We start from the raw sequence: 23,652 nt of genomic DNA on the forward strand, positions 1-23,652 counted from the left end.
CCCGATTTGACAAAGCAGCTCCCCTCTGTCTCCACCAGATTCTGTCTGATGTAAAGCTCTGACCTGCCTGTGCAGAGAGCATAGTCCGGGAGGCAGGTGCGTCTTTAACTCTCAACTACCTGGACTTTGTAAAAGGGGTGTGTGCGGCCGGCATTTTCCAGGGGCAGGAAGACATAGGATTAAGGAAGGGCAGTGAGTTCTGGACCTCATTCTTCTGGTGAGGCTGATGGAGCTGGGACTCTGGGACCTCAATGAACGCAGAGGGACAGCTGGTATCCTGAGCGCCCTGGGCCTTGATCGCCCCTACTCCCATGGGCCGGCTCCTTGGGGACCTTGGTGGTCATCTCATCAACCTTTCTGTTCTCAGCCACAAAGAACCTTTCCCATCAGTTTCCCAGCTCTGAAATGTCTAGCTTTGTTTTCCCAGAGGTGGAGGTCTTAAGAGCTCAGAGGGAGAGGGTGGGTTTGGGTTTGCAAGCCGGCTGGAGTCCTGGCTCTGTCCCTCACCAGCTGTGTGGCTTTGAGCAAGTCACCTGTCATCTCTGAGCCTCTGTTTTATTATCTGTAAGGTGGGGAAATAGTGCTGACATCTGGTGGCTTGGGGAGCCGTCTGCATCATCACTGTCACCATCATCCTCACCACTGAAAGGGTGGACGAGTCTAAAGGAAGGCCTGAGCTGTCTTGATGCCCAGGAGTGCATGAGCTGACATTGAGTCCCCTCCACGCTCCCTGGGAGGGGGCGGCAGGGTCCAGCATTTCTGAGCCATGTCCTCAGACTTCACTGGACATCAGTATGGTTTAAAAGAGCTCTGCGTGCAGAACTTATGGTTCTGGAATCTGCATTTTGAACAAGTAGGTCTGAGGTTGATGCCGTGAGGGTGACCAGCGGTCCCTGTTTGTCTAAGACTTCCTAGATCTTAGCACTGAATGTCCTGCACCCCAGGAAATGCCCTGGTCCCTGGCAAACCAGAACTGTGGGTCACGCCACCGTGTTTCCCCAGCACACACCAGCTCCTAGGCTGTGGAGTCCTGCAGCTGCCTGAGAGGACTTGGCAATGGAGAGGGTCTTGGATGGTCCTGCGTGTGGGGGAGGGCACAGCCCCCAGCTGTGTGTGCCCAGGGCTGGGCTGGGGTGCCATCTAGAGCAGCAGACTGCGCTCGGGGTGGCCTCACCAGAGGCGGAACTTCATCCAGGTGAGCCTCGGGCCACCTTCCGTGCCCTCCAGGCACCAGAGAGCCCAGATCCTCCCATCCTGACACAGGGCTTCCCCCAGAAGCCGTCGCTTCAGTCCTCTAACACGCAGCCGTGTGGGGGGCATAAACCCTGAACCAGGGGTCCAGGGCACTGCCTTCTAGGCCAATCTCATCTGGGCCTCAGTTTCTCCAGCAGGGAAATAACAGCACAGGTTCAGGGGCCTTCAACATTTGCTCATTACGTTCATCATACAAACGCACTCTTTTCATCTGCTCATCACCCCCACTTCATCGATGCAGACACGGAGGCACAGGAAGGTCAAGGCGCAGCTAGTGAGCAGAGGAACTGGATTTGAACCCAGGTGGCCTGGCCCCAGAGTCCTCTGGCTGAGCCACCTCACCGCAGCCCCACCGGGCCACCCTGATACTCAGGGATCACTGCCAGCGCCCATTACATAGGAATGAAACGAAAACAGGCTCGTTGCCGCCTGAGTTTGCCCTTGACCTCCGAAGGCCCCGCTTGGAAACCCCTTCCCTTTAGCCGTGTCTCCTCCTTGTCCTTAGGTCACGCCTTCCTCTGTGAAGCTTCCCCAGACACCCCAGTCCCGGGCTCAGCCTGCTCCCAGATGCCCGCCTCCTGTGTTCTAATTTACCTTAATAACCCCTCCCCCTTCCTGGCTGGTGGTTTTCCAGGACTGCCCCGTCCATTGTCCTGTTTGAGCCTCATGACCGCCTGCGGTTGGCTCAGTGGGTGTCAGTACCCCGCTTTAAAGGTGAGGTTACAGAGCCCACGGAGGCCGGTGATCTGTTCACGGTCACCTGGATGTGGGGCAGCCCGGCCTGGTCTAAACCTGCATCCTGACCCTGGTGCTGGCACCCGAGCCCCTGGCTTCTTTGGGACCCTCCTGCACAGGGCTGCTTCCGTCTTCATCTGGGGTCCTCTGGAGCCTCACACGGGGCCTGGGCTGGGAAGGTGCAGGGGAGCTGGGCTGAAATACCCCAAACCAGAGTCTGCAGCCTGGGAACTAGGTAGGTGTCATGTCAGAAGGACCACCCAAGGTGTGCCGCTGTAGCTGGGGAGGCCTGGGGGCCGAGCAGCACCTGGGCTGTGGGGGCCGCTGGGAGCCCTTCACGCCTGGGCCCAGCTGTGTGAGTCTTTGTCTCTCTGGCTTCCGTACCTGTCTCTCCGTCTCTGTGTCCCCACGCCTCTCTGTGCAGGCTCTTCCTGTCCCCCGATGGTCTGGCTCACAGGCCCAGGGCACAGCAGAATAGAGAAATGACAGCTTGGGGAGTAAGTTACCAGATAAAACCCAGGACACTTAGTTAAACTGCAGATCCAAATAAACAATGAGTAATTTTTTAGTCTAAGTATGTCCCAAATATTGCACGGGATATACTTATGCTAAGATAACTGTTTGTTGGTTACCTGAAATTCAAGTCTGACTGCATGTTCTATATTTTATTAAATCTGGAAGCCCTGCCTGGGAGGAGACACAGGTGTGTCAGCTCCTCCTACGTGGTGAGGACACCTGGCAGGCTGAGCCCTGGAGTGGGGCCTGCCTGATGGAGTACAGTTTGGGCTTCGTGTATTTCTCTTTCTATAAGGGGAAGCTGTGCTGAGAACTGCCAGAATCATGCCTGCAGAAGAGTGGAGGAAGCCTGCTTTCCTCCACGCGGAGGCAGAGAAGAGAGAGGGCCTTGGGGTGGGAGGCACTGTGGCCAGGATGCAGCTTGGGCATGCTTCTTGCGCATCCTGAGCCTCGGTTTCCCCCACATTAAATGGGACTGTGCAGAAGATTAGATGAGTTGATATTTGGGAAGGCTTAGCAAGCCCACCAATGTAATTGTGCAGGGGAAGGGCCCTGAGGGTTTCAATTTCTGTCATTACACCTGGGTAAGAATGTGGACTCAAGAGCCAGGAGGCCTGGATTTGGATCCCAGTCCTGCCACCTACTGGCTCCAGGACCTTGGACAGGTTAGTTTAACCTCAGTTTTCCCATCTGTAAAATGGGAGATAGTAATAGTACCTACCTGGGGCTTTTTAATGGATTACATGACAATACACATAATGAAACTTGAATATGGCTGGCACAGAGCAAGAGCTCAACCAGTGTCCGTTACCGCTGTCCCGCTGCTGGGTGGGTGGATGTGCCGCTTCCTCCAGGAAGCCTTCCAGTTCCTCTCCCCGCAGCGGCCTCTCCCTATGTGATCCCACTGCCTCCTGACCCATCTGGTTTCCCTGGGCAGGGCTGTCCTCAGTTCTCCAGCTAGCTTGAAGGCTCTAGGGCAGTGGATGCTTCTTCCTGCATGCACATGGGCACCCTACAGACCACCAGGAGGAACAGACTGATTTCAAACAAGACTCCCAGAGCAGCTAGAGCTGGGGAAAGGAAGTCCCAGGGCCATTGGACAGCATGGACTTTTTAACGTTACAGTGAATACCTGGAGAACTCACAAGGGAAATGTTAATGAACACAGAACCTTGAAATATTAGACTGTGTATATCTGTGTGGGGTCCAAGTTTGATTCCTAGGAGCTTGCTGGAACCATCTAAGAAGGCTGATAGTCTGGGAAGGCTTCCTGGAGGAAGCAGAGCTTGAGCCAGAGTTGAAGCAGCTGAATGAGGGCTGCCCTCCAGCATGCCCCATGGCTTCTGTCCTTCCCAGCTCTGTTCCTGAGGGCACAGAGATGTTCGAGGTCTACGGAACCCCCGGCGTGGACGTCTACATCTGCCCCAACGTGGAGAGGGACCGGGAGCGTGCGGATACCCGGCGTTGGCACTTTGGTGTGGGCTCACAGATCATCGTGGTCATGAACTCTCCCAGCAACGAGCTCAACGACAGTCATGTGAGCGTGCCCCCTTGTCTGGGGGGTGACTGGGGGTTGGGGGATGACCCAGCTCACGAGGGCCCAGTGCCCTCTCATATCCAGAATGCAGGGTAACCCAGCTCACGAGGGCCCAGCTCTGGAGCCGCCAGCTCCGCGACATACGAACATAAACCGTGGGTCTGCTGGCCACTCTCATCTCCTCCCGGAGCCTCAGTTTCCCCATCTGTGGCTGCGGGTTGATTCGTAGTCCCTGTTTCTAGGAATGCGGGAGAGAAAGCAGAGGTGGAGAGGGGAGCAGGTGCCCCGGGGGCCCCCTCCCTTGGGGCCTCACCTTCCCCTAGCCCGCTGCCTTCCTGACTCGCCCCCTTCTCAGGCAGGGTGCCTGCCCTCCTCCCCTCTCTCTGCCCATTCAACCAGAAGAGCGAGTCTAACAAGGCCGGGCTGGAGGCAGTGTTCTGGCCCCTGGACAGGGGACATTTAAAAACCTGGGGAGATGGGGTGGTCCGTGAACTTGGCACAGAAGATGCCCCTTAAAGGGGCAGTGGGAGTCAGGTCTGTCGTGCTGGCGGCAGGTTCCTGCTCCACATCAGGAGCGAGGTTTCGGGAAACTGGCCCTTTAAGGAGCACTGACCATGTCCAGCCCTCACGACGCCCTCAGAGGCGGGGTCCTATGCGCAGGTCACAGGGGAGACCACTGGGGTTCAGAGTAATTGTGTCCCGGAGCCACAGACCTGGTCAGTGGGGGAGCTAGAACTCAGGGGTCTGACCTGCGGGGCTCCTAGGGACAAGCTCCCTCCGTCAGCCCTGCATCGTTCCCACCCAGGGATCCGAATTAGCCTATCCCGGGAGTTTCGTGCGGCAGGTGGGGCAGGACTCCACGAACCTAGTTCACAAGGCGATAGACCAAGAAGGGGCGTGGCTTACCGGAAATCACGTGATTCGTGAGTCGTGAGTGGATGAGGGTCAGGACAGAGGCCCCCGGGGCAGGGCGAGGAGCTGGGCCAGCCTGCGTTGGGCGCCCAGCACTGAGCCAGAGACCGTGCGGAGGCTGCCACTCTGAATTCCTGGGCCCCGAGGACCACAGGGACTGAGGAGGGTCCTCAGAACGTCCCTGCCTTTGTCCGGGGTCCAGGTAATCGTGTGCCTGAAGCCAGCATCCCTGCTGGGGCTTGACACACGGGGGGTTGCAGCTGCAGGATTTCGGGGCTCCCAGGACTGAGGAGGGACGGGTCTCAGTAAGTTCCTGAGGCCCCTGGGAGAGAGGACATCAGAGCCGGAGAGCTGAGGGACCGCATCAGGAGGGAATGTCCCAGAGGAGGGCGAGGGGTGAAAGGGCTCGATGCCTCCGCCTGGAGTTCGCTCTATCATCACCGTCTTCAGCCTCACCTTTAGCAGCTGTCGGGCGTGTGCTGTGGGCACGGTGCCAGGCGTCCCACACTTTCCTGCTTTAATCCGCACAACCTGTCATCAGCGCCGCTCCACAGCGGAGGAAAGGGAGGCCCAGACGGCAGAGTGACTCTCCAGGATATCCTCCCCCAGCCCAGGCCGTCTGACTCAGGATTGCTGCGCCAGCTCCTACATCACGCCCCCTGCCCTCTAATAACAAGAGCTGGTATTTCTTGGGCATTTCCTACGAGATCAGTCTTTTTTTTTTTTTTCATTTATTTTTATTAGTTGGAGTCTAATTACTTCACAACATTGCAGTGGGTCTTGTCATACATTGACACGAATCAGCCATGGAGTTACACGTATTCCCCATCCCGATCCCACCTCCCACGAGATCAGTCTTCTACATGGATCGTTTCAAATCTGAACCACCGTCCTCTGAGTGTAGGGACCTGTACAAAGCCCATATTGCAGATGAGCAAACTAAGGCAGCTCAGAAAGGTGAAGGGCCTCGGCGGAGGTCACAGAACTCAAATAAAGGCCTGTCCAAATCCCACAGTTAGGAGGGTGTCCCTACACCCTGCCAGTCCAAACTCCTCATTTTCTTTTTTTAAAATGTACTTATTTATTTGACTGCACCGGGTCTTAGTTGCAGCACCAAGTGCCTCATTTTATGAATGGCAAAACTGAGATCCAAAGGGGAACAGGGGCTTGCTGAAATCACACTGGAGTCAGCAGCAGCACTGGGATGCAGGTCTCCATGGAATCCCTCAGAAATAGTCCCCATTTTACAGATGAGCTAACCGAGGCACGGAAAAATAAGTGGCAGAGAAGGCGAAAGGAAGAGCTGAGTTGGTGCTGCACAGAGGTCCCTGGGAACTCCCCCCCTCCTTGCCCGGTCCCCCAAGACCTGTGCTTTGGGGCCGGGCTCCTAGCTTCAGCCAGCTTGACCCTGGGCCCATCTCTCTACAGATTCAGATTTCCTACCATTCCAGCCAAGACTCCTTGCCCCTGGCCTACGCGGTGCTCTACCTCACCTGTGTGGGTAAGTGGGGGGCCTCAGCCAAGGGCAGAGCGAAAGTGGCGCTGGGCTGGATAAACACCAGTGGAACAAATAGAGAACCAGAACACAGACCCAGGCGCAGGTGGCGTTCCTGTGATGCTCGATAAACTCAGCTCCCCACCGTGTGTCATACTCAAAAACAAACTTCAGATGGGTTTGCTGTATGATGCAGGGAACCCAAAGCCGGTGCTCTGAGAGCCAGAGGGATGGATGGGAAGGGAGGTGGGAGGACTCCGGTTTAAGAGGGAGGGGACAGATGTGTACTCTGGCTGACTCATGCTGGTGTGTGGCAGAGGCCATCACAGTATTGTAAAGTAGTTATCCTCCAGTTAAAAATAAAATAAAAATTTTAAAAAACCTCCAGGTGAGAGTCAACATCTTAAAGCTTTTAGAAGAGAAGGTCTCTTCAACTTCAAAGCAGTCAGAAGTTTTCTTTAACTAGGCAAAACAAAAGCACAGGCCCTTGGGGCAAGATTGATAAATTAGACTCTACTGAAGTGGAAATCATCTAGCCAAAGGAGGACAAATACAAAGTCAGACTGCGGAGAAGCAATTTGCAGTGCGCATGTCTGCATCAGCATTTGCAGGTAATAGAGAATGCTGATCAATAAGAATCAATTAATAGAATCAATAAGAACAATTAATAGGAATAAGGAAAAAACAGAAACCAGAGAATCACAGTGGAGAAAATCTGAGTGCTCAGAACCCAGATGAAAAGATACTCAACTGCCGAGGATGTGGGACCGGAAACTCCCATCAGGGGTGGGGTTCACGCTGGGGCAGCCATTTCGGAGGGCAAGAAGGTTAGCAAGAGAGTTGAAAACGCTGTCTGCAGGAGGCGTTTTTAGAAGCAGAACCGCTGAGTACAGGGAATGAACATTTCGGTTGTGATAGATAGTGCCAAATGGCTCTCCAGAAAGGCCATACCTTCTTATACACCTGCCAACCACTAGGGCAGTGTCTTGCCATTTCCTACCTTTTCTGTTTTTGCCAGTCTGAGAAGTCAGCATCTCTTTGTTGCTTTCATTTCCCTCCCTTTAGTTCGGACTGAGGTTGGGGGTCTCCCTGCCTCCCCCTCCCCAGACACACACCCACGCCTCGTTTACTGGAAAATACACATACAGAAAAATACGTATGTATTGGTTTGGCCAAAAAGTTTGTTTTGGTTTTCATAACATCTTATGGAAAAACCTGAACGAATTTTTAGGTCAACCTGATATGAATGTGTGTGTTGGCGGGGGTGGGGGGTATGGATACGGGAAGAGTTAGAAAGCAAACTCTTGAGCAGCCATCACCCAGGTCAAGAAATAGAACAGGGAACATGATCAGCACCCCAAAGTAACCCCAATCCCCTCTCTGATCGTAACTCGCTCCTTCTCTTATGGTAACCACTGTCTTGTGATAAATATTTCCTTTCCTTTCTTTATGGCTCTGTCATCTGAATAGGCACGCCCAGATCATACAGTCTGTTTTTGCCCGCCTTTGAGCTCTGTCTACGTGAGGTCACACTGTATACACCTTTAGCCCCACCTTACGTTTGTGAGACTCATCCCCTTCTTGTATGGTGGTTGAGTATCTTTTCACATATTTAAAAATCATTTCAGTTTTTTTTCTCTCTCCCTTGAAGGTTTCGTGTGTACTGTAAAAGCTCTCCCACTTTCTAGGGAGAGTGGTTAAGAAGGTGGGATGGAGGCGGGGATACGAGGGGAAGGTGAGGCTCAGAGCCACACAGTCAGTAGGTGCCAGAGTCTAGATTCACATCCACGATTGTCTGACACCAAAGCCCAGGCTCACTGGCCCACCCCTGGGAGACGAGGGAGCTTCACAGAGACCTAGAATGTCCCAGGCAACCCAGGTGCAGGGCAGAGTGTCCCCCAGACAGTGAGGGCAATAGGGGTGCAGAAGAGGGAGAATTCAGGGAAGGCTTCCTGGAGGGGGCAACATTTGACCTGGGTTTTTGCTCTGACGCTGCATCTTCCCCAAGGCCTCTTTCCCCAGCCCAGGGCGGGAGGCTCCAAATGCTCCCACCTTTGAGCACTGTCTTCTTGGAAATGACTTCCATTTGTCTGGCCCCAGAATGGGCCCTGAGACTGAGGCTAAAAGGTGGAGGTCGTGGGCCTGTGCTGGGCCTTTGGGAGCCTTGTTGTGACTCACGCTCTGCCCTGTCCTTGCAGATATCACCCTGGATTGTGACCTGAACTGTGAAGACAGGGACAGGGACAGGGACTTTGTGGACAAGGTAGGCTATCTGCCTGCACCAGAAAGGGGCATGGAGTTCAGAGCTGCTCTAGGCTGGGTTAAAAGGGGTGAGGTCATTAGAGGTATCCTCCTGCCTCCCAGCTGATGTCAAGGCCAGTTGGAGCCAACCCAGGAATGGCTGGGGATCTTCTTTCACTGGCAGAAAAAGCATCATCAAGGATTTTTAAGCACATACATGCCCAACCCTGAGCTAGGTCTCCCTTTGTGGGGACAAGTCCTTCTGGATTTTCAATCTAGGTTGGGGGTTGGCAAACTTTATTTTTGTAAGAGCAAGATAGTAAATGTTTGAGGCTTTGCAGGCCATCTTGTCTCTGTTGCGGTGATTTGATTCTGCCAGTGTAGAATGAAAGAACTATATAGTCAATATGGGGGGAAAAAGATGTGTCAGTGTTCCAATAAAACTTTATTTAGAAAAACAGGCAGCAAGCTAGATTTGTAGCTTGCAGACCCCCTAATCTATATGAAAAGGAAATCTGTCAAGTCTGAAACTATAGAAGAACTTTGGGCTGAATTGTGGTGGCACTGAAGACATTGTGAGTTCAGAGGAGGTCACGTTGGGCTTTATGGGCAAGGAAGAAATCCATGGTGAGCTGGGCTCCAAAGTTATGCAAGAGGGGGGGCGTTTCAGGTGGGAGGAGCAGCAGGAGCCAAGGAGGGGAGATGGGTCTCATCCTCAGAAGGCTGCCTCTTGGAGAAGAGGATGCTGGCTGGAGGCGTGACACAGACAGCCGTGAAAGGCTGTCGTTTGAACTTGACGGTGTGAGTGGTAGGAGCTGCTGCCGCTCCTCGAGCGGGAGCGTGTCTTTCAGCTCTGGGCAGAGGGAAGGGGAGGGTGAGGATCATGGCCAGGAGAGAGCTGGGGAGGGGGCGCAGGCCTGGCCGGAGCCCCCGTCACCGGCTGTGCTTTGCCATCGGCAGCGGCAGTGGGTCTGGGGACCCGATGGGTACGGAGCCATCCTGCTGGTGAACTGTGACAGGGACAGTGTGCGCTCTGACGACCAGGACAACTGTGACCGCCACGTGCGCTGCCTGCAAGGTGAGGGGGCGCCGGGCCACCGCTCAGCTGCCCTGCCCAGAGTCTCACCCACAAGGGCGGCTCTGGAGGCAGAGCTTGCGGCCAGAGGTTCAGCTCCAGGCGTGCCTTAATGTTCCTTAAAACCTGCCCCTCCCCAGCACCCCAGCGCCAGCGGGCACCCCCGCCAGGGCAGAGCTCTGGAGAGGAGCAGCCTCGTCTTCCCCCACCTCCAGGCTTGGAGAGTGCTAATGCTGAGCACCTACTATGTGTCAGAGCCTTTCCCCAAATTCTTATCTAAGCATCCACGCGGGAGGGCAGCCTGCCCCAAATTCAGAGATGACAATGTTGAGGCTCAGAGGTCAGGGGATCCCCGAAGTCACCCAGTCAGCCTGCGGCAGGTCCGAGGCTCCTGTAACCCCAAATCCAGCCTCCTCCCCGCTGGCATCGCTGGCCTGGGTTTCAGCGATGCCCCACATTCCCTGGTAGCTCCGCTGGTAAAGAATCCACCTGCAGTGCAGAAGACCCCGGTTCGATTCCTGGGTCGGGAAGATCCCGTGGAGAAGGGGTAGGCTATCCACTCCAGTCTTCTGTGGCTTCCCTTGTGGCTCAGCTGGTAAACAATCTGCCTGCAATGTGGGAGACCTGGGTTCAATCCCTGTGTTGGGAAGGTCCCCTGGAGAAGGGAAAGGCTGCCCACTCCAGTGTTCTGGCCTGGAGAACTCCATGGACTATAAGGTCCACGTCAGACACGACTGAGCACGTTCCACATTCTAAGTCCATCCCGAGCCGTGTGCACGGCCCCGTGAAGGATGCCGGGGCAGTGTCCTGGGTGTGGGTCAGGGGCTTCACCCACGAGATGCCCAGAGCTACTCTGAAAGTTGGCAGGATCATTTCAGAGACTGCCGCGCTGAGGCTCCAGGAGGGAGGGGCCGGCCCCGGGCAGCAGCGCGTGATGCCGGGACCGAGAGGAGAGCCCTGACCCGCCTGCTGCCCGGACGGCCTTCTCACCGCTCATTGCTCCTGTACATCCGCCCCGGGCCAGGCAGCGGGCTGGCCGCCCCGCGCCTCTGTTTATGGGCAGAGCAGGAACGGAGGCTGAGAGGGCAGGAACAGCTCACTGCGTCACTCGCTTACGGACATGCTCCTGCTTTGGTCCTCGTGGCTCTCAGTATTTCCATGGGGCGGGCAGAGCTGGGGCAGAGACCCAGGCCTTGGCACCCTCTGCCCTGGGGAGGGGCTGGGCTGCCGGAGGCCCCCTGAGTCGCTGCCCTGTGTCTGGCTCCCCAGACCTGGAAGACATGTCTGTGATGATTCTGCGGACCCAAGGCCCTGATGCCCTGTTTGACGACCACAAACTCGTCCTCCACACCTCCAGCGCTGACGCGGAGCGGGCGCGGGTGTTCCACGCCTGCGGTGAGTTGATGCCCGTCCGTCCCTGCCCGGGGGGCGGGGGGTGCTCAGTTTCCCCACCCAGGCCAGGGTGCAGGCTCTGCTCTGGCTCTGACGCCGCCTTGAGGGCCCAGAGGAGGAAGCTCAGATGCACGAGTTTCACGACTGGTTGCCTGGCGTCCCTGGCACAGCCGTGCCTGAGATGGTTTCAGCAGACGAATGCATTTTAAATATATTTTAAGCATGTTTAAAAATTTTGATTATCAAAATTTTCAAGCATACCCAGAAGCAGAGAGAACACTGTGAAGAACCCCTATGTGCCAACCACTCAGATTCAACAAGGATCGCTATTTTGCTTGTCTTACTTGATCTATCCTTTCTTGTTTGGTGGAGTGTTTTAAAGCGAGTCCCAGACACCCTGGCTATTTGCCTCTGTTCAGTCTGCATCTCCCGCCCACCCCGATAAACCCCAGACTATTGCTTTACATAGCTACAATGTCATTATCACGAATGCAAGCAAGGATATATAAAACCTTCAAAAAATACAAATATGCATTTGGGTTTTTCTGTAATTTGTAACTTTTTGGGCAACACGAGTAATAATACACTCATTTTAGAAATACAGAAGTATGTAAGGTTTAAAAATGAGAGTTTCTACCCAACTCCAAAACTTGACTCTTAAAATGTGTCCCTGTTAACCATTTGGTGTGTTCTTCCTGACGTTTGTTTTACACGCACTGCCCATGCCTGGCGTGTGCATGAGCGTGTGTGTGCGTGTGTCCACCTTCTGCCTCCACATGGTTTCTCTCGCCGAGAATTACATCCTACACGTCTCTGAGTGATTGTTGAGCTCTGGTTTGCTCTCCTCCACAGTCGCATCGTATTTCAAAGCATGGAGGTGCTGCAACTGATCTGGGCCCTTGAACGTGCCATTTGTGCAGTGTTTCGATTTTGCGAAAATCTCGGTTCCTGGAGGGCAGGGACCGTGCTCACAGCGGCGTCTGAGTCCTGACCCAGGCTGCTTAGGCGCATAGTAGTGAGAGTGACGTCGCTCAGTCATGTCCGACTCTTTGCGACCCCATGGACTGTAGCCCACCAGGCTTCTCAGTCCGTGGAATTTTCCAGGCAAGAATACTGGAGTGGGTTGCCATTTCCTTCAACAGGGTATCTTCCCAACCCAGGGATCGAACCTGGGCCTCCCGCACTACAGACAGACACTTTACCGTCTGAGCCACCAGGGAAGCCCCACGGTGCATAGAAGGTGCTCAGTAAACAATCCATGAACACCTTCTACTTACATTTTATAGGAAGGACACCTACCCAGACACGGACTTTCTGGTTAGGGGTAAACATTTTTGCTAGATGCCACCCAGTTGCCCTCTTGAGAGATCTGAGCGCTGGCCTTGGAAAGGAGTGCCCTCCCTGCCCCACCCTAGACCTGCCCACCCTTGGCGTTAAGCCTCTCTCTCGCCTCTGTGAGTGGGAGGTGAGAAGCGGGGGTGGCCGTGTGGCTTCCATTGTGTCGGGGAGGTTGCGCGCTCCTTCCTGCTCCCGGGGCCCCCTCGCAAGGCCGTTCTGCCCCCGCCAGGCCCCGCGGACTCCTGCGAGGCCTACCGGCACGTGCTCGGCCAGAACAAGGTGTCGTACGAGGTGCCGCGCTTCCACGGGGACGAGGAGCGCTTCTTCGTGGAGGGCCTGTCCTTCCCCGACGCCGGCTTCTCGGGGCTCATCGCCTTCCACGTCACCCTGCTGGACGACTCCAACGAGGTAGGGGCGGCCAGGACAGGGTGGGCAACGGTCTCCAGCCCCAGGAGAGGTAGGCGCCCCCGGCGTGGAGGATCCTGGCCACCCGCTGCTGCCGCTCCAGAAACTAAGGAGCTAGCAGCTCGCTCGAGTCCACGGTGGTCCTTGACCCAGCCAGGCGCTGGGCCCCGAGGCCAGTCTGCTTTCCCTCTGGTCTCAACCTGCAGGATTTCTCCGAGTCCCCCATCTTCACCGACACCGTGGTGTTCCGAGTGGCCCCCTGGATTATGACGCCCAGCACCCAGCCGCCCCTGGAGGTGTACGTGTGCCGGTGAGCTGGGGGCGCCGGGTGTCCCTGACGCTGCTGGCGGCTCTGGCCCCTGTGTCTGCCTGTGTCCTGAACACTCTCTCTGGGCTCATCTGCAGCGTGAGGAACAACACGTGTTTCGTGGACGCGGTGGCTGAGCTGGCCAGGAGGGCCGGCTGCAAGCTGACCATCTGCCCGCAGGCCGAGAACCGCAACGACCGCTGGATCCAGGTACCGCGGCCGCTGGGCAGTGAGTGACACCAGCCTGCAGCAGGAGGGGCCCCTCCAACGCAGGGGCTGCTGGGAATATCCAGGAGGACCGGGGCTGCGTCCGCCCTCCCCAGGGCCCTGCTCTTTCTGATTCTAGACCCAAAGCTCTCCCCCCTCTCCAGAACCTTCTGGAGACTCAGGCACACTGACGTTGAATATGACATCCATTCACCCACAGGATCTGGGCTAGGTACTGGGGGTGGGGCGGAGGGGATGGCAGAGGTGGGGGCACCCACTCCTGCCCTCAATGGCCTGGACCAGTGATCCTCCATGGAAGGTCGTTTTTGCTCCAGGGATGCTGCCAAACATCCCACAATACACAGGACAGCCCCCACGACAGAGAATTGTCTGGTTCCAAGTGTCAAGAGAGCCGAGGCTGAGAAGCCCTGGTGCAGAGATTGATTGGGACAGAAATCCCTGCTCCAACTGTCTGAGATGGAGCAGGGGTGCTGGCAAAGTCCCAGTGGGGCCTGGAGGCGGGTAGAGTCACCCTTGTCTGTGAAGGAGATCAGTGAGGACTGCCTGGAGGAGGCATTTGAGCTGCACCAGATTTGGCGAATGGATAATGACTTGTGTGGTTTATTGAGCACTCCCTGCAGGCCATGCCTAGCATCATTTCATCTTCCTGACAATGCCCTGTCAGTGAAGAAGGAACTCTCAGTGAGGCGAGATACCTCAGGCCGCAGAGCTGGTAAGGGCGGTGCTGGAACTCAGCGATTGGTGGTCCTGGCAGAGGACTGGTCTGTGCAAAGGCCCAGAGGTGGGAGATGTGAGAAGGGACATCAGCTGTTCTCTTTGGCCAGGATCAAGGTTCTCTGAGGGCTTCCCAGGTGGTACTAGTAGTAAAGAACCTGCCCACCAATGCAGGAGACAGAAGAGATGCCAGTGCGATCCCTGGGTCGGGAAGGTCCCCTGGAGGCGGGCATGAAAACCCGCTCCAGTATCCTTGCCTGGAGAATCCGAGGAGCCTGGTGGGCTATAGTCCATAAGGTCGCACAGAGCTGGCACGACTGAAGTGACTTAGCATGCATGCAAGCTTCTGCAAAGGGCAAGAACTGAGGTGAGAAGCCTTGAACACCAAGCTAAGAAGCTTTCGTTTCAGTTGGAAGTTCGTCCCAGGGGTTGTTTCAGGACGGGACTCCAGGGCAAGAACAGGCTTGGTCTGGATCCTGGCTATGCTGTTGACTCACTGTATGCCCTTGGGCAAATAACTAGACCCCACTGTTCCTCACTTTCACTGGTTGTGATAAGGGATAATCATGGTGCCTCCAAATAGGCGTATTGTGAGGTCTACAGGAGTGAGCACTCGTAAAACACTTGGAGCAGGGCCGGGGACATTCTAGTGAGCTGCTCGCTGGACACGCAGTCCATCAGTGCTGGGTTATCTTTGCCTCCAGGACCAGAGGGCTCAGGACTGACCTTGGCATGTTACGTGCTTGAAAGGAGGCAGGTCTGTGCCTCCTGGGGCCACCTCAGCCCTGCTCACTGTCAGTCCCCCAGGGCCGCATGTGGAGGCCACATGTGATGGCTGGTGCCCGGCAGCCTCTTTGTCCAACTCAGGCCACCCCGAAGCCCTCTGTGTCCCCACTCTCCTGTGACCCAGCACAGGGACACCCCGAGGCCATTCTCATTCATTCCTGACCCGCCTTGCCCTGTGGCCCCAGGTGAGCAGACCCCCCACCTGAACCTCCAGCCCTTTCTCCAGCCAGCAGGTATCACGGCCTCTGCCCACCTCAGTCCTCAAAGAGTAGAGCAGGCGTGAGGCAGAGTGAAGTCTTCCCCAAAGTCCTGAGTGCCAGTCAAGGGCAGTAAGCTGCTGACTGTCCACCGCTGGTGTCCCCCGGGTCTGCAGGACGAGATGGAGCTGGGCTACGTCCAGGCGCCGCACAAAACCTTCCCGGTGGTCTTTGACTCCCCTAGGAACGGCGAGCTGCAGAACTTCCCTTACGAAAGAGTCCTGGTGAGTGGTCGGGGCCACAGCTGGGCCTGCGGGCCGAGGGGCTCTGCCCCGAGGGCCAGACTGGAGGCCGTGCTCTTCGGGGATGGGAGTAGGGTTGCCAGGTAAAATACAGGAGAGGCCGGGTAAGGCTGAACGTCAGCTAAACCATGAGAACTGTTTTAGCATAAGTATGTCCCAAATACTGCATGGGATGTACTAAAAGTACATGTATTGTTGATATGAAATTCAAGTTGAACTGACCATGCTCTATGTTTTTATATCTGGCAACCCCAGACGGGGAGGGGAGGCAGGAGGCTGCAGCTGGTAAGAACATAGACTTCAGGGGGGAGGTGGGGGGGAGGTTCTAGAGGGAGGGACGTACGTCTACTTAGGGCTGCTTCACGCCGATGGCAGAGACCAACGTGGCATTGGGAAGCAATTATTCTCCAGTAAAAACAAAAAATAGGCTCTGGAGTCAGAACAACCCGGCTCCGCCTCCCACATGCTATGTGATCCTGCATGAGTGGTTTCCCCTCTCTGAGCCTCAATTTCCTCATCAGTAAAAACATGTGAGCCCAGGCCTCACAGATGTTTGTGAAGCTTCTTCATGCCAATGCAGAGAAAGCACAGACATAGACAGCTGGTGTTATTATTGTAATAAAATAAAGAGGGTGTCTTCAAATGGACTTATCTATGAGGCAGAAACAGACTCACAGACATAGAGATCAGACTTGCGGTTGGCAAGGGGACGCGGAGAGGGGAGGGGAGGGTTGGCAGTTTGGGCTCAGCTAATGCCAGCTGTGATACATAGAATGGATAAACACTGTCCTAGTGTACAGCATGGGGAACCACGGTCAACCTCCTGTGATGAGCCATGGTGGAGAATAAGGAAAAGAATAGGTACGTGTAATTATACACACACGTGTATATGTACAACAGAGTCACTGTGCTTTACAGCAGAAATTAACAAACTGCTGTAATCAGCTCTACTTCTATAAAAAGGGAGAGAATGTGTCCTAAGGGACCCCTCCTGAGAAAAAAAGGGAGACCCCCTTGGTGCCATAGAGAGAGGAGGACTTCTCCCACCCCTCACTGGGTCATGAAGATGGGAGGAGCTCTCTCCTGGCCTCAGGATTGTCTAAATTCCTTCTAAGAGATGGCCCCGGGGAGTTGTCCCTTTCCCTGGAGTTGAAAGCTGAGGCTCAGAGGACTGTCACCCACCCCTTAGGCCCTGAGAACAGGCCCCTCTAGAGCAGCAGATACCCGCCCCGGGGCGAGACGGACGGGAAGGCCACACAGAGGACAAAGCAGTGGCCACAGCCCCGGGCTCCACATCTCACGGGGAGTGTGGGGACTGCCTGGCCCTCTCTGCTGATCACTGTGACCAGGGGGAATAACATGCTCCGAAACAGCAGCAGGGCTGGAGGGCTGTGTGTGTCCTGGATTAGGCAGGCATGAGCATCTAAGCGTGCAGGAAGTAGCAGTCAGGTCAGATGTCCATCTTTGACTCAGTGTTTCTATATGAAGAATGGGTGGCCACTCTCACCCCATCTTTAAGGAGCTTAGAGCCCAGCAAGCTGGTTCAAGTGCTCCCTGGTGAGCCTGCCCACTCCGAACCTGATTCCGTTTCCCTACCCAGGGTCCAGATTTCGGCTACGTGACCCGGGAACCACGAGACAACTCTGTGAGCGGCCTGGACTCATTCGGGAACCTGGAGGTCAGCCCCCCTGTGGTGGTCAATGGGAAGGAGTACCCGCTGGGGCGGATCCTCTTCGGAGGCAACTTGCCTGGGTGAGAGACGGAGGGTGGGCGGTGATGTTGGCTGGGGGAGGGCCGTTCCGCTCCTGGAAGAGAAGCAGAGAGGACCAGTGATGAAATGGCAGTCCAGGCCGTGCTGGTGCTGGGAGCAGAGGACTGCCCCCCCAGACATCGTCCACTCTCATCTCAGGGGGTCTGAGACGCCCAGAGCAAGGGGACCCAAGAGCTCATTCAGTCCAACACTCTCATTTTACAAGTGGGCCCAGAGAGGGTGAGTCACCCGGGAAAGGTCACACAGGAGGCAAAGTTATGACTAGACTTGGGTCTTCTGATTCATAAAATAATCCATGCTGATACCAATGAATAATTATAGATGAAAAATGTTTTAAGTCTCAACAGGCCCAGGAGAAATTGCATTTAAATCAATGATTGTTCACACTATGATGTAAATGACTAATATCAGATCTTTCCCTGAGAGCAAAAGGAAGGTGTAGGACATGAAAACTGAGACAGCAGTGAGGCAGAGAAGGGCAGAGTGACTGTCTTGTTCCATATACGACACAGGGGTGCTGAGGGGAAACAAAAGGAATCCTGTGACAATGGTTATTTGCTATGGGAATAGACCAAGACAGCGGAGAAGGAAATGGCACCCCACTCCAGTCCTCTTGCCTGGAAAATCCCGTGGACGGAGGAGCCTGGTGGGCTGCAGTCCATGGGGTCGCGAAGAGTCGGACACGATTGAGCGACTTCACTTTCACTTTTCCCTTTCATGCACTGGAGAAGGAAATGGCAACCCACTCCTGTGTTCTTGCCTGGAGAATCCCAGGGACGGGGAGCCTGGTGGGCTGCCGTCTATGGGGTCGCACAGAGTCGGACATGACTGAAGCGACTTAGCAGCAGCAGCAGCAGGCTAAGACAGAGCCAATCAAATTCAGCAAAGTGGTTAGAACAGACTTGTGATCAGATAACAGGTGAAACCAGAAGCTTTGAAGGGGACCACCCATCCTCAAAGACGTGATCTCACAGACAGAGGATGTTTGGGCCATGCCATTTGATACTTTTTCAGAAGGCAAGAGAAACATGGGGTTTGAGTTCACGAAAATAAAATGCTGGGACTGTGAGACAAGATCACCCTCCCGCCCTGCTGATGTGTGAGAAGGCAAGGCTGCAGCAAGAGAGGTGTCAGTTAAGCCCCAGGAAGAACTGCCCAGCGTGGGCTGAATGTGGGGGTGACATCTGCTGCTTGGAGAACACGAGGGTGGGGTGTGAGGGTGGGCCTGAGGATATGCCTGGATGGGAGGCCTGGATGGTAAGCTGTGATTGACCTGCCTGTGTCTGCCTCATAGAGAGCTCACCTTGAGTGTAACTTAAATATATATTTATTATCTTTCCTGATCACAAAGGCAGCGCGTGCTTTTTACAGACGTCGCAGAATCTTGAACTCTCGTCATTGTGTTTCTGTGCACACTCTTTTTGGCTAACTTCTTTTTGACCCCTTGGGCCGCAGGTCGAGGGGCCGCCGGGTCACCCAGGTGGTCCGGGACTTCCTGCACGCCCAGAAGGTGCAGCCGCCCGTGGAGCTCTTCGTGGACTGGCTGGCGGTCGGCCACGTGGATGAGTTTCTGAGCTTCGTCCCTGCCGCTGACGGGAAGGTGAGGACGCGGGGGACAGCGCTGGGCCCGGGGCTGAGGTGAGCGGAGGCGAGGGCTCAGTTGAGTCTGTTCTCTGAACACAGGGCTTCCGGATGCTCCTGGCCAGCCCCAGCGCCTGCTTCAAGCTCTTCCAGGAAAAGCAGAAGTGGGGCCACGGGGGCGCCCTCCTGTTCCAAGGGGTTGTTGGTGGGTACTGTGCCCCTCATCACCGCTTTGCTATTCCCCCCTTGCCACATCACGGCTTGACAGAGGAGTGTCCTGCTGTAAGGCAGCCCTGTCCCCCTGAGCCTGAGACCCCTTGGCGCAGCAGGCCCCGCTGTCCATGGCGGGAGCAGAGCTGGCAGGGAGCGCCATGGTGGGTGATGGGGGGTGGTCACGGGCACAGTGGAGATGCGGCCAGCTCTGGGGGCACCTGACCAGCACAGTCATACAGGGTCCTCTGCGCCGAAGGGCCTAGCACTTGGGATCTGATGCTCTGCCCCTCGCTGTCTTGATAATCTGAATAATTTGTGTTTTGCTGATTGATCAGTGGAACATCTATTGGGAGCTTGGAGCCCGGGCTGAGGAACAGTCCTACCCTGGACCAAACCTCCCTCCAAGAGAAAAGCCTTCACAGAACTTAAACGCTCCCAAGTGTAACTTCCCACGTCTATTTCCCACCCCTCTGGAGCCCCAGCTGTAAAATGGAGGAAATACAGTTTCTCCCAACCCCTTCTCTCCCATCGGGACTGTGAACAGACTTCTTGAGTTCCGATCAAACCTGAAAAATTCTCAAATCCAAATTTCATGTACCAGGCAGAGGGAAAGCCATCTTCACCTTCCTTCCTTAGAAGGAGCGGTTTGCAGTGAGCAGGGCCCAGACAGAGGCTGAGCCGAGCAGTGAGGGAACTCACAGCTGTTGAGCCACATGTAACCACCGGGTGGCCCCAGAGAGCTGATACCGGAGCAGCGGCCTCAGTGGTCATGCACCGTGCCAGGCCCCAGGCTGCGTGCTCCGGGCATCTGCTCCCATCTGACCCCAGGAGAGCCTGTGAGGATGACCCAGTCTGCTTCACACCCGAGGATGTGGAGCTCAGAGAGGGGAGGTGGCCAGCCCAGCGGCCTCCATGGGGATGCTGTGGGGCTGCGTCTCTGCTCCGAGGGGGTGTAGGGGAACCAAGCCTGCACGTGGGCAGGTGGGTCCAGCCTTTGGTCGAGGCTTCAGCCCTTCATGAGCACTTGGCTTGGGTCTGAATCACCAGGACCCCCATTTCCCAGCTGCAAAGCCTGGGGCAAATCTTTTTGCCTCTCTGAGCCTCAGTTTCCTCATCTGTTAAGTGGGGTGTTAATGCACGCCTTGTGGGGTTGCTGTGAGGACTAAATGAGGTGTTGAGTGTAGAGCCCTGGACTCAGGGCCTGTGCAGGGTAAGAGATTAAGCAATGGCAGCTGTGAGGGTCGCAGGACATTGGCTCTGACCTCCCTTGTCCTGCCCGTCTGCACGGGCACTTCATCAGGCTGGCAGGAAAGCTGGGCCTGGGGGAGCCCCGTTGCTCTGCAGTGCCTCTTGGAGGTCAGGGACAGGGCTCAGCGGTGTCCATGAGGATGGGTCCTGGTGGGCAGGTGGGTGACCCAGCTCCCCGCCCTACCCCTAGCCAAAAAAAGAGCAATCATCATCCAATGCCCGGTGCGGGTGGGGGTTACATTTCCAATAACGAGCATCACTGCTCTGATGTGCTCGGACGAAGGCCTCACGTTCATGCGCTGCAGCTGCCCGCCCCTGCCGTCCTCACACACCCAGGCTTGCTCAGAGGTCAGGCGGAAACGCCAGGGAGCTGCCGACTCACGAGACTGGTCTCTGCTGGCTGCTCCCCAGAGCAGGTGGCCCTCTCTGCTGGGGCTGCCCCACCCTGCCCCTCGTCTTTCTGTCCTTCACAGGCAACCAGCAGGTCAACACTGTCTCCATCAGCCAGGTTCTCTCCAACGAAAACCTCATCAGCTACAATAAGTTTGTGCAGGTATGAGGGCCGTGCGCCATGCATGGGGGTAGGCGTGGCTGGGGATGGGGTTGTGCACAGAGGTCTGAGGCTCACGGTTCGGGACAGCCCAGGGTGGGAGGGGGGTGGGGAGGGCAACAGGCCCAGACAGAGAGTCTCTAAATCCCGGCTTTCACTTGAGAGAAATGAGGGGTCAAGCCAGGTGCATGCAAGGACAAGCATTCCAGGCAGAGGGAACAGCACAGACAATGGCCCTGAGGCGGAACGAAGAGGCCTGGAGCGTTTAAGGACGAACCTGGGGGCCCAAGAGGAATGAGGAGAGAGGGGGCCACCCAGGGCCCTGCAGGGCAGCGCTGGGGCTTTGGCTGTGACTCTGGGTGTGACTGGAGGCCGTCTGGGGATCTGAGCGCAGGGCAGACTCGATCTGACTTACGCTTTGAAATGGTCTCTCTGCTGCTGGGCTGAGAGTCTGTCTTCTTTTATGGCAAGGGGCCGGGGTAGTGACAGTAGGTCCCAGCGGGGAGCAAGGGCACTTCAAGTGGATACCAGAGAGCGGTTCAGTAAAGGGGATTTTTGCAAAGGCACAGGGCGGGCTTGAGGAAATCAACAAGGGCCTATTCCACCTCCCCAGGGTAGGAAGAGGGGAGCTCTCCCCTCCCCCGGGTCTGGAGGAATTGGCCGAGGAGCGTGTTACTGAAACCTGGGGGGGTCGCTCCAAACACGGCCACAATGTTGTCATTAGCCTCCAATTAAATAAATAAATTAAAAAAAAAAAAAAGAGGTTGTAAGACGGGAGCTGGGACTGCACAGTCAACCTGCCGTGACCCCAACCACTCCCAGCAGCGCCCGCACCTTCGGCAACCGCCCCCACGGGCTGAGCCCAGCGGGAAGCCTGTGGGTTCAGGGGCCCCTGGTTCCCAAGGGTCAGCCTCCCAGGACGCAGCACAGGGAAGAAGGGGGACAGGGGTCCAGAAGAACAGACAATGTCCAGCGCAGGGCCCTCCGAGAAGCGCACGCCGGGATGGGGGTGACCCTCGCAGAGACTGAATTAGGGAGCATGCCTTCAGGAGTGGAGGAGGCCGGGCGAGCTGGCCCTGGGGGCAGGGGCAGGCAGGGCGGGCGGGTCCCTGACGCCCCGCAGCCCGCCCCATCAGGCTCAGCAAAGCGGGGCGGAAGCCGAGAGCCAGCCTCTGGTCCTGCTCGGCTTGGAGACACCCTCTGCCTCTGTCCCTGCGCTTAGCCCCTGGCCGTGCACAGCGGGCGCCGTGCACACCGGCTGGCTTTCAGAGCCGGAGCTCACAGCTGGCTCTCGTGGGCTCCACTCCTGCGGGGGGAGAGTGATGAGGAGCCTTGTCATGGTCACCACGTGGGGCAAGAGCGGAAGAAGCCGGGAGGCCCATGAGGAGACCTCCCGGAGGCCAGGCCGCAGGGGACGGTGCTCCACCCGCGTGGCGGGGCAGGTGGAGGGGGTCGGATCCGGCGTGTTTTGCAAGTAAATGGAAGAGCCGCGGGACTCGCTGACAGAGGCAGAGTGAGAGGACAGGCATCAAGAATGACTGCAGGGTTTTCTTTTTCACTGGAGTGTGCGGTCTGCACGCTCCGTCACTTTAGCCGTGTCTGACCCTTTGCGACCCCATGGGTCGTAGCCCACAAGGCTCCTCTGTCCATGGGATTCTCTAGGCAAGAACACTGGGGTGGGTTGCCATGCCCTTCAGGGGATCTTCCCGACCCAGGGACAGAACCCACTTCTCCTGCATCTCACGCGTTGGGGGCGGACACTTTTTTACCCACGGAGCTACCTGGGAACCTGACTCTGCTTTATGATGATGTGTTAGTGTCCGCTGTACGGGGAAGTGGGTCAGCTGATTAACACCAGCTCCCCGCCCTCCCGCACCCCCACCCCACCTTCCAGAGTCATCACAGGGCCCCTAGCTCAGCTCCCCGTGCTGTAGGCAAGCTCCCACCAGCTATGTGTGGGCGCGCGTACTTGTCAGTGCCTTTGTCTGAGCAGCGGTGATTCCAGAGCTGAGGATGTGGTAGGGAGGGCGTGGAGGGGTGGGTAGAGATGAAAGCTTGTCTTTGGACTCCTCACGTGCCCGTCAGACATCCAGGTGGAGATGCGCAGGGCTGGTTGTATCTGCATGTCTGAGCTGAGGGCAAGCGTTGGGCCTTGTGAAGGTTCCTGTGTGGGTGCTCAGTCATCTCCAGCTCTTTGCTGCCCTGTGGACTGAAGCCGCCAGGCTCCTCTGTCTGTGGCTCAGGGGCTGGGACATAGAAATGTGGGAGCTGGCGGGGTCTGGTGCTTGATCCCGAAAGAGCGAGGCTCTATCTAGAGAAGGGAGCGGGTGGACGGAGTGCCCTGAGCCACGCTCTCGTGGGCCCTGCCAGGGGGAGAGGCTGCGGTGGGGGGACCCGAGCAGGCGTGTTCCGATGAAGGTGCACAAGGGGAGGTTTGTGTGGAGGGCCGACCTGTGGGCACTTGGGCATCTTGTCCATCCTTGAGCAGACGTGCCCCTTGGGATGCCCCCCTCCCGGCACCGGCCAGGCCTCCCTGACTCCCCCTCCGTCCTCCGCCCCCAGAGCTGCATCGACTGGAACCGGGAGGTGCTGAAGCGGGAGCTGGGCCTGGCCGAGCGGGACATCGTGGACATCCCGCAGCTGTTCAAGACAGAGAGGAGGAAGGCCGTGGCCTTCTTCCCGGACTTGGTGAGACCGTCAGCCAGGACTTACGGTTTTGTCAGATTAGGCGCCAAGCCTCCCCGCCCCCGGGGGCCAAACACCTGCTGCAGTTGTGTTTGGGGTTGAGGGGCCGGGGCTGGGGGCAGGGAGACTCCGAGGTCCCACGGTCCCAGCAGAAGGAGCTCTTCTTGACC

At 56.5% G+C, this 23,652-nt stretch overlaps 1 protein-coding gene across 2 annotated transcripts in view; it reads left to right on the plus strand.

The window, feature by feature from the left end:
- Positions 1-23,652, plus strand: part of PADI3 (peptidyl arginine deiminase 3) — a 29,825-nt gene that overhangs the window by 3,155 nt on the left and 3,018 nt on the right. The window contains exons 2-15 of one of the 2 annotated variants that reach the window (XM_043445799.1): positions 3,862-4,042; positions 6,383-6,455; positions 8,648-8,712; positions 9,651-9,768; positions 11,035-11,160; positions 12,725-12,903; positions 13,107-13,210; positions 13,306-13,417; positions 15,309-15,416; positions 17,035-17,186; positions 18,661-18,805; positions 18,889-18,991; positions 20,721-20,800; positions 23,360-23,485. In XM_043445799.1, the coding sequence (XP_043301734.1) occupies positions 3,862-4,042; positions 6,383-6,455; positions 8,648-8,712; positions 9,651-9,768; positions 11,035-11,160; positions 12,725-12,903; positions 13,107-13,210; positions 13,306-13,417; positions 15,309-15,416; positions 17,035-17,186; positions 18,661-18,805; positions 18,889-18,991; positions 20,721-20,800; positions 23,360-23,485 (1,672 nt within the window). The remainder of the gene's footprint in view (positions 1-3,861; positions 4,043-6,382; positions 6,456-8,647; positions 8,713-9,650; positions 9,769-11,034; positions 11,161-12,724; positions 12,904-13,106; positions 13,211-13,305; positions 13,418-15,308; positions 15,417-17,034; positions 17,187-18,660; positions 18,806-18,888; positions 18,992-20,720; positions 20,801-23,359; positions 23,486-23,652) is intronic. The other variant, XM_043445800.1, reaches the window with a different exon arrangement.

The sequence above is a fragment of the Cervus canadensis genome, chromosome 24 (assembly GCF_019320065.1).
Source record: "Cervus canadensis isolate Bull #8, Minnesota chromosome 24, ASM1932006v1, whole genome shotgun sequence".
NCBI classification, from domain to species: domain Eukaryota; kingdom Metazoa; phylum Chordata; class Mammalia; order Artiodactyla; family Cervidae; genus Cervus; species Cervus canadensis.